Below are 10265 nucleotides of genomic sequence, written 5' to 3' on the forward strand. Positions count from 1 at the left end.
GCAGTGTGTGTGTCGTGCCTGCTTTCTGGACAGGGACTGTGGCTGGGATGGCCAGGATGGCATCCCCTCTGCTGGGGCGCGTTGCCAGGCGATTCTCAAAACCTCAGGAACTTAGCCTGGCACTGGCTTGAAAGTCACTGAATCTCAGAGCCATCTAATCACGGAGTTTTCAACTCCACGAAACTCAGAGCAGCTTGAATTCGCCCGGCGATGGGATTGTGGAATCAGAACAGGGGAAAGGGAGGGGAAGCAGATGTGGGATGGTGACTGGGAGCCTCTCCTATAGGAGTAGGACCCAGGGGACACAATGCTGATGATGATGGTGATGACAGTGATTCACTGAGTGCCCGCTATGTGCTCTGCCCACTTCTAAGCACTCTGCACAAGGTGCACATTAAATATGCACAGGCGCTATGTGCTCTGCCCACTTCTAAGCACTCTGCACAAGGTGCACATTAAATATGCACAGAGAGAAGTGATTTGCACACAGCTAAGAAGAGACAAATCTGGGATTTGAACCAAGGCTGTCCAAAGTTCTAGGTCACTACGGTATTCTCTCATTTTATTGAGATAAACTTTCATACAGTGAAGTGCACACATCTTAAGGCTACAGCTCAATGATTTTAAAGTTGCATCTGCAGGCCAGGTGCCGTGGCTCCCGCCTGTAATCCCAGCCCTTTGGGAGGCCCAGGAGGGCAGGTCACTTGAGGTCAGGAGTACGAGACCAGCCTGGCCAACATGGTGAAACCCCGTCTCTTCTACAAATACAAAATATAGCCGGGCATGGTGGCACTCACCTATAATCCCAGCTACTTAGGAGGCTGAGGCAGGAGAATGGTGTGAACCTGAGAGGCAGAGTTTGCAGTGAGCCGAGATCGCGCTACTGCACTCCAGCCTGGGCGACAAAGCGAGACTCCGTCTCAAAAAAAAAAAAAAAAGTGCTGGGCATGGTGGCGCATGCCTGTAATCCCAGCTACTCGGGAGGCAGAGGCAGGTGAATTGCTTGAACCCGGGAGGCAGAGGTTGAGTGAGACTCCGTCTCAGGAAAAAAAAAGTTGCATCTGCAAAGCTACCACCCAGATCAAGGCATAGAACCTTTCCCTCCACCCAGAAAGTTCACTGGAGCCCCTCCAGTCGCCTCCCCTCCAGAGGCAAGAGCTGATCTGGTTTCTGTCACCACACATCAGTTGTGCCTGTTCTTGAGCTTCATACAAACGAAACCTTACAGCATGTCATCTCTGTGTCTGGCTCCTTGTTCTCAGCATTATGTCTATAGGAGTCATTCATATTGTCACCTGTATCTGTGGCCCCTTCCTTATCATTCCATAACACAACTTGTCTATTCTCCTGTTGAGGGACTTTGGAGTTTCCAGTTTGGGGCTATTACAATTGGTGCTGCTAGGGACAGGAACATTCTAGTCATGTCGTTTTTTGATTTTTTTTTTTTTTGAAACGGAGTCTTGCTTTGTCGCCCAGGCTGGAGTACAGTGGCACCATCTCAGCTCACTGCAGCCTTCACCTCCCGGGTTCAAGCGATTCTCCTGCCTCAGCCTCCCAAGTAGCTGGGACTACAGGTGCCTGCCACCACGCCCGGCTAGTTTTTGCATTTTTAGTAGAGACTGGGTTTTGCCGTGTTGGCCAGGCTGGTCTCGAACTCCTGACCTCAAGTGATCCACCCACCAACACGGTGAAACCGTCTCTACTAAAAATACAAAAACTAGCCGGGTGTGGTGGCAGGCACCTGTAATCCCAGCTACTCAGGAGGCTGAGGCAGGAGAATCACTGGAACCTGGGAGGTGGAGGTTGCAGTGAGCCGAGGTCACGCCCCTGCACTTCAGCCTGGGTGACAGAGAGTGAGACCCCATCTAAAAAGAAAAAAACAAAACAGACTGGGTGCGGTGGTTCATGCCTGTAATCACAGCACTTTGGGAGGCTGAGGCAGGCAGATCACCTGAGGTTGGGAGTTCGAGACCAGCCTGACCAATATAGAGAAACCCTGTCTCTACTAAAAATACAAAATTAGCCAAGCGTGGTGGCACATGCCTGTAATCCCAGCTACTTGGGAGGCTGGGGCAGAAGAATTGCTTGAACCTGGGAAGCGGAGGTTCCAGCAAGCTGAGATCGCGCCATTGCACTCTAGCCTGGGCAAGAATGAAACTCTGTCTCAAAAAAAAACAAAAGTGATCCACCCGCCTCAGCCTCCTAAGGTGCTGAGATCACAGGCACGAGCCACCGCATCCAGCCCTCTAGTTGTGTCTTTTTTTTTTTTTTTTTTTTGAGACAGAATCTTGCTCTGTCGCCAGGCTGGAGTGCAGTGGCACGATCTCAGCTTACTGAAATCTCTGCCTCCTGGGTTCAAGTGATTCCCCTGCCTCAGCCTCCCGAGTAGCTGGGACTATAGGCACGCACCACCACGCCCAGCTAATTTTTGTGTTTTTAATAGAGATGGGGTTTCACCACGTTGGTCAGGCTGGTTTCGAACTCCTGACCTTGTGATCTGCCCGCCTTGGCCTCCCAAAGTGCTGGGATTACAGGCGTGAGCCACCGCGCCCGGCCCTCTAGTTGTGTCTTTTAATGACAGATGTGCATTCTGTTGGGTACGCACGTGCCTGGAAGTGGAATCGCTGGTTCATGGGATAGACTATGTTTAGCTTTCATGGACGCTGCCAGACCTTTTCCAAAGTTCGAGTGCCATTCTGCGTCCAACAGCGTAAGGAAGCAGCAGCTGCTCCGAATCCCCTCTCCACTGGGAATTGTCAGTCCTTTTCATTTTCATTTTCGCCACCTTGGTGGGGCAGCGAATCCATTTCTCTCGAGGCAGTCTTCCTAACACAGCCCAGGGAGGCAAGTCAGAGGAGGGGCTGGGGCCAGGCCTGGGCTTACCTGCCTTCCAATGCCAGTGTCTGGGTGACCGGGATGCTGAGCGCAAGTGTGAGTGGGTGAGTGTGCAAGTGCATGTACACACCCACCGCACAAGACAATGGCTGAGGGAGAAGCTTCCGAATCTGAGGGGGAAAGGCAGTTGGAGGGCAGCGGCCATGTGCGCTGGACACCCCTTGTGACCCCAGGGTACAGTCTGATCCCAGTAGGGGCTACATGAGCCCAGACCTCTCCTAGGAAACCCACAAATACTGCTTTATCTATCTGGTGCAGGGGAAGAGACGCTCCCATAGACAGGTGGGGAAACTGAGGCCCAGAGAGGGGAGGGCCTTCCTTGAGGTCACACAGCAGGGACAGTGACCCCAGGTTTCTGGCTGAATGCACTAAGGTCTTCCTGCTCTCCCAGCACCACTTCCTTGGGGATCCCAGGAGGCAGGGAGGAGGCCTCAGGCTGGAGGGACCTATATATATATATATATATATATATATATATATATATACAGGTGCGCACCATCACGCCCAGCTAATTTTTTTTTTTTTTTTTTTTGTATGTTTAGTAAAGATGGGGTTTCACCATGTCGGGCAGGCTGCTCTCGAACTCCTGGCCTTAAGTGATCCGCCCACCTTGGCCTCCCAAAGTGCTGGGATTACAGGCGTGAGCTACCACACCTTGCCTGGTACTCACAATCTTCTTGGGTGCTCCCTCATCTCCCAGCACACTACCCGCCTACTCCCCTAATTCAGGGCCCATCTGCCAAAGGCCCCTTCTCTCAGGGACCCCATCTCTCACCATCTCTCATGATGTATCTGCCTCAGGCCCTCCTCTCCCACATTGCCCCTGTGTCCAGGCCCCATCTCCTGAAATTCCCTTATTCAAAGTCCCCCCCGCCCACCCTCCCACTCCTAGGGCCCCTCCTGCAATGTCCTTGCCCCTCAGACTCCACTGGCCCCCACCCCGTCTCCCGCCATGGCCCACGCTGTTCCACACCTCCAGGCCTCTGTCGCTATGTTCTCTGCTCAGAACAAAGACCAGTGGGTTTTGGAATGAAATTGCTTTCATTTAGTTCCTATAAGGAAACCCAATAGCTCTCACAACAAAAATTAATCTTGGATCTCCCACAGCCGGCCATGGAAGAGGCAGCTGGAGCTCTGTCCCAATTCTATTCTCCAAGCTCTGTCTTTCCATGGAGGTTCTTCCAAGGGCTACCTCTGCTGCTCTGGCCCTTTGAATTCAGATGCTGCTCCCCTATTCCTGCTCAGGGCTAATCGTGCAATTGCACTCCTCATTTGGTGTTTTGTTTTGAGATAGGGTCTCGCTCTGTCGCCCAGGTTGAAGTGCAGTGGCACGCTCTTGGCTCACTGCAACCTCCGCCTCCTGGGTTCAAATGATTCTCCTGCCTCAGCCTCCCAAGTAGCTGGGATTACAGGCATGTGTATTTTTTTTAGTGGAGATGGGCTTTCGCCATGTTGGCCAGGCTGGTCTTGAACTCCTGACCTCAAGTGATCCGCCCGCCTGGGCCTCCCATAAGTGCTGGGATTACAGGTGTGAGACACCACACCCGGCCCCGCAGTCAAAGGAGTAGGATTTTCAAGTTTGAATCCTAGTTAGAAAACCTGACTCCAGGCCAGGTGCGATCGATGGCTCACGCCTGTAATCCCAGCACTTTGGGAGGCTGAGGCTTAGGTGGGCGAATCACAAGGTCGGAGTTCAAGACCAGCCTGACCAACGTGGTGAAACCCCATCTCTACTGAAAATACAAAAATTAGCCAGGCATGGTGGCATGCACCTGTAATCCCAGCTACTTAGGAGGCTGAGGCAGGAGAATCGCTTGAACCCAGGAGGCGGAGGTTGCAATGAGCAGACATTGTGCCACTGCACTCCAGCTGGAACAACAGAGCGAAACTCCGTCTCAAAAATGAAAAAGAAAACCCGATTCCACTAAAAGCCTGGGGGTGACAAAGAGGAAATAAATAGTAACTAGCCAATCTGATCTTCAAAGTGTAACTCTTCCATCTTCAGTGTGGGGCCCTTGCAAAAGGCTTCCCTGCCTATTGCGCCACCAGCCCCTTGGACAGGGCCATCTTCCCCCCACCTCCTGGGAACGCCTTCCAGCAGGCTTCAAAGCACAAACCCTGAAGTGCCGTAGATCTTGGAAGACAAGACCTGGGCCTAAAAGAGTCACTTGGGGCCAGGCACAGTGGCTTACGCCTGTAATCCCAGCACATTGGGAGGCTGAGGTGGACGAATCCCAAGGTCAGGAGTTCGAGACCAACCTAGCCAACATGGTGAAACCCCGTCTTTACTAAAAATACAAAAAATTAGCTGGGCATAGTGGTGCACGCCTGTAATCCCAGCTAGTTGGGAGGCTGAGGCAGGAAAATCGCTTGAACTCAGGAGGCAGAGGTCGCAGTGAGCCAAGATTGTGCCATTGTACTCCAGCCTGGGCAACAAGAGTGAGACTCCATCTCAAAAAAACCCACAAAACTTCCCAACCTTTTCTCTTTCCCAATTTCACTCCCTCCTGTCCAAAGGTGTGTGTGTTTGCAGGTGGAGGGGGGGGTGCAGAGGTGTCCCTAGTCTCAACTCATTCATCTTTGGGACTCCACAAAGTGGGGCAGTGGGCAACCTCAGATACGCCTCCAGCAACCATGACCCACTCACTAGCCTCAATCTCTTGAGGAAGAAATCAATTCCCACAAACTCTCTTAAATCTTTCCACTCAAAATGTGGTCCATGGACCAGCGGCATCAGCATCATCTGGGAACTCAGAAATGCGAATTATGGGCTCCACCCCAGACTTGCTGAATGAGAACATCTGGGGTGGGGCCCAGGAATCTGTTTTAGCAAGCCCTCTAGTTGTTTTTTTATGCCCTCTAGAGTCAGAACGACAGCTCTGCACGGTCCCCATTGTGCCCTGCCTGGGAGAGTACACAACACTCTCTTCTGCCATTAGAGCTCCCATAACGCCCTCGCTCCTGACAGCGCACCTGCACCCTCCTGAAACTACAGCTCCCACAATGCCCAGAGGTGCGCGCCGTCACTTTCTGGCATTATATCTCCCAAGGTGTCTTGCGAGTCAGAGCGCCATCATGGCGCCCACCCTCCCAGCCACCGTCAGGACTACAACTCCCACAATGATCCGCGGCAGAACTACAGTCCCCAGCTGCTCCCGAGCGGCGCCACGTCGACTCCGCTGGGTGGGGCCGGCCTCGGGCGGGGCCGGCGGGGTCTGCAGGGTACCGGGCTGGTTAAAGCAGCTCTACCCCTCGCGACGCAGACATGGCAGCCCAGAAGGACCAGCAGAAAGATGTCGAGGCGGAAGGGCTGAGCGCCACGTGAGCGAGCCGGCTCTAGGCCCTCGGACCCGAGGCCCGGGAGTCCGGGACCCCGGCCCCCTCCTCCCTCGAGTGCCCGGAGTCTCAGCCCCGAGACGCACAAGTGCTGGCCCCGGTCTCCTCTAATGGGACCCTGGCGTCTGGGCCCCTAGCCCCCTTCCCGCCTGCGATTCAGTAATCTGGGGTCCCGGGAGGGAGTCCAGGCCCCCTTAAACCCCTTCTTTTGCGGGGGTCTGAGGCTCCATCCCGGTCCACCACTGACCCGGCCCCACCCCTCGCAGGACCCTGCTCCCGAAGCTGATTCCCTCCGGTGCAGGCCGGGAGTGGCTGGAGCGGCGCCGCGCGACTATCCGGCCGTGGGGCACCTTCGTGGACCAGCAGCGTTTCTCACGGCCCCGCAACCTGGGCGAGCTGTGCCAGCGCCTCGTACGCAACGTGGAGTACTACCAGAGCAACTATGTGTTCGTGTTCCTGGGCCTCATCCTGTACTGCGTGTGAGTGCATCCCGGGCCCTGCACCCGCACTAGCCCCGACCGGGTGGACCCCTCCTCTCACCGCTCAGGCCCCGCCCTTCAGCGCCCGGGCCCTCCTCTCACCGCCCAGGCCGCGCTCCTCACCGCCCAGGCCCCTCCTCTCACCGCCCAGGCCCCTCCTCTCACCGCCCAGGCCGGCCCCGCCCCCAAGGATTGGCTCTGCTAGACCTACTTTGTCACCAAATGGCCAGGTCCCTACCCCACCATCACCCTGGCCAGGATGCAGTGTGACTGAATGTCACCTGGTCCTCCCTGGTCTCCAGAATGTAGCTTGCCTCCCGCCGGTGGAGAAGGCCAGGGCTCCCTGGCTGGCCAGCCCCAGCTGCCTAACCGCTGCCTCCCTGCACTCCTTCTCCAGGGTGACGTCCCCTATGTTGCTGGTGGCTCTGGCTGTCTTTTTCGGCGCCTGTTACATTCTCTATCTGCGCACCTTGCAGTCCAAGCTTGTGCTTTTTGGTGAGAAACCCCCTGCCCAGATGAATCCTTGGTCCCTCGAATCTTGGTCTTTTGGAATGCAAACCTCAGACCCCAAATCCAAGTTCTTCAAAACCCAAGTCCGCCCAAGCCTAGGTGTACACTAGATCCCCCAAACCTGATCTTTTAAAAATCTCAGACACAACCGATGCTCCCATCGAGTCTCAGCCCCCTCTAATTGCTATTCCTCAAACCTAGGCTCCACCTGGCTGCTGTGCCTTAAACCTACTCCTTCAAACCACATGACTCCTCCCTTCTCTCCTCCCCTTGCCGCTTTCTGCGGCAAGCATCAGCTGCAGGTGCCCACACTGGACACCAGGTGGCGACCTTACACTGGCCTAGATCTGTTCCCGTTTCTTTTCCTGCTTTCTGGGATGTGACCAGAAAGAACTTGGAACTTGGGGAAGCTGAGGAGTGTGTTTCATGTGGTTCCCAGACTAGTACCAAGGACCACTGGGAAAACAAAATGCCAGGGGAAATTCCCCCCGGGGAAAATCAAGGTTTGGAGTGGGGTCAGGGAGTTGGGATTGAGCAGTCAGGTAGACCTGAAGGCCAGGCTTCTCAGGGGCCTGCAGGTTATGTGCATGATGGGCTTCGGGGGAGGGAGTGCCTGAAGCACAGGCACCAGAGCATGCAGACCCCATCCCTGAGACTTCTATGAGAAGCCTGAAGTTGGTATTTTTATGTGAAATCATTCACTTTGCCAGCTACAAATCACATCCTTGTAAAACATCTCAAAACACACATCCACAGGTCAGATTTGGCCCTCGGGCCACCAGTTTGAGACCCCTGGTCTGCGTGAGGGATGCAGCAGGAGAGCCCTAGTCTAGGGAGCAGGAAGCTGGGATCCCAGGAACTTCCTGGAGGATGTGGGGCAGAGGGCAGAGCGTGGGGCTGAGGCAGGCGAGGACAGTGTGCTGTGTTCTGGAGGGCAGTGAGGACACCAGGGGAGCAGGGTGACCCCAGGACCTGGAGGGCCTTGGCATGAGGAATTTGGATTTGATCCCGAGGACCTGAAGCTTATACAGATTGTTGGGGGGCAGCAGGGGTTACTCTGGGAGAGGGCATGAAGGGTCGGAACAGCGCCCCAATGCCATCTGCTTTCAGGCCGAGAGGTGAGCCCAGCGCATCAGTACGCTCTGGCTGGAGGCATCTCCTTCCCCTTCTTCTGGCTGGCTGGTGCGGGCTCGGCCGTCTTCTGGGTGCTGGGTGAGTACAGGGTCTGAGCAGCTGGGGTGGATGGTGGGGGCCAGGTACAGGAGCATGGCCCTGAGCTGCCGGCTTTCCTGCAGGAGCCACCCTGGTGGTCATCGGCTCCCATGCTGCCTTCCACCAGATTGAGGCTGTGGACGGGGAGGAGCTGCAGATGGAACCCGTGTGAGGTGTCTTCTGGGACCTGCCAGCCTCCCGGGCCAGCTGCCCCACCCCTGCCTACTCTTGTCCTGCACAGCTCTGCTGCTCGGGCCTATAGTGCCGTCCCATCACAAGCCTGGGGAGGGATCCCACCTTTGAAAATAAAGTTGTTACGGGTGTCATTCAGGAAATACTCCCCCAGCATCTTCTGTGGGTCTCTATGGGTGGAGCTGGGAATACTGTGCAGATCAGGGTTGGGGTGGAACCTGGAGTGTGGGCAAGATGATAAGGTAAACAGGTAAAATATTAATGGGATGCCCAATGGTGGTGAGTGCTGAGGAGGAGGAAAGAGTTGAGAAGGACAGTGTGCCGGGGGTCCCCGAGACCACCGGGTTTGATGGTTCTCTAGGACTCGGGAATCAGAGAGCACCCCAGGTTTGATGGTTCTCTAGGACTCGGGAATCAGAGCACCCCAGGTTTGATGGTTCTCTAGGACTCGGGAATCAGAGCACCCCAGGTTTGATGGTTCTCTAGGACTCGGGAATCAGAGGGCACCCCAGGTTTGATGGTTCTCTAGGACTCGGGAATCAGAGCACCCCAGGTTTGATGGTTCTCTAGGACTCGGGAATCAGAGCACCCCAGGTTTGATGGTTCTCTAGGACTCGGGAATCAGAGCACCCCAGGTTTGATGGTTCTCTAGGACTCGGGAATCAGAGAGCACCCCAGGTTTGATGGTTCTCTAGGACTCGGGAATCAGAGCACCCCAGGTTTGATGGTTCTCTAGGACTCGGGAATCAGAGCACCCCAGGTTTGATGGTTCTCTAGGACTCGGGAATCAGAGCACCCCAGGTTTGATGGTTCTCTAGGACTCGGGAATCAGAGCACCCCAGGTTTGATGGTTCTCTAGGACTCGGGAATCAGAGTACCCCAGGTTTGATGGTTCTCTAGGACTTGGGAATCAGAGGGCACCCCAGGTTTGATGGTTCTCTAGGACTCGGGAATCAGAGAGCACCCCACGTTTGATGGTTCTCTAGGACTCAGGACTCAGTATGCAATTGCACTGATAGCTCTGATTTACTCTCATCAAAGGATATGGAGCCAAGTCAGCCAAAAGAAAAGGTACATGGAGTGAACTCAGGAAACCAGGCATGCACTTCCAGAGGCGACACCTGATTCCTCCAGCAGTGGATCATGGTGACATGTGTGAAATGTCAGCCAGGGACACTGATCCTAGCCTCAGCGCCCTCAGTTTCATGGTGGCAGCTACAAGAGCACCTTCTCTCCAACACATACCAAAATGCCAGGCTCCCAGAAAGAAGGCCTGTGCCTGCACAAACAGCCTAGATAGACGCAGCGAGCCACTCTATCAGGAAGTGATAAGACCCCTCCTGACACCCAAGTTCCCAGCCAAGGACCAGCTGTGCACCCAGGCCTGTCTAAAGACAGCAGTCTGGGGCAGAACCTGCCAGGTTAACTCTTTTCTGCACAGAGAAAGTTCTGGAGTGAGTTGCAAGTTAAAGAGGGTGACCAGAAAAGGCCTCCGTGATGTGACATTCACCAAAGACCTAAATTGAGAGAGGGAGCAGCCCAGATCCTTTGGAGGAAGAATAATTGGGGCAGAGGAAGCCACAGGGGCATAGCCCAGGAGATGGCAGCAGCCGGGAGGCTCGAGGGCAGCCAGAAGGCAGG

The 10265-nt window shown here is 54.9% G+C and overlaps 1 protein-coding gene across 1 annotated transcript; it reads left to right on the forward strand.

The window, feature by feature from the left end:
• Positions 1-6038: 6038 nt before the first annotated feature.
• RABAC1 (Rab acceptor 1) lies at positions 6039-8767 on the forward strand. Its single transcript, XM_007996946.3, has 5 exons — positions 6039-6216; positions 6498-6710; positions 7108-7205; positions 8331-8432; positions 8516-8767. Exons 1-5 carry the CDS (start codon positions 6161-6163, stop codon positions 8602-8604), a joined length of 558 nt encoding a protein of 185 aa, XP_007995137.1. The 5' UTR covers positions 6039-6160; the 3' UTR covers positions 8605-8767.
• Positions 8768-10265: the final 1498 nt, after the last annotated feature.

Source organism: Chlorocebus sabaeus, chromosome 6 (assembly GCF_047675955.1).
Source record: "Chlorocebus sabaeus isolate Y175 chromosome 6, mChlSab1.0.hap1, whole genome shotgun sequence".
Classification (NCBI taxonomy): Eukaryota; Metazoa; Chordata; class Mammalia; order Primates; family Cercopithecidae; genus Chlorocebus; species Chlorocebus sabaeus.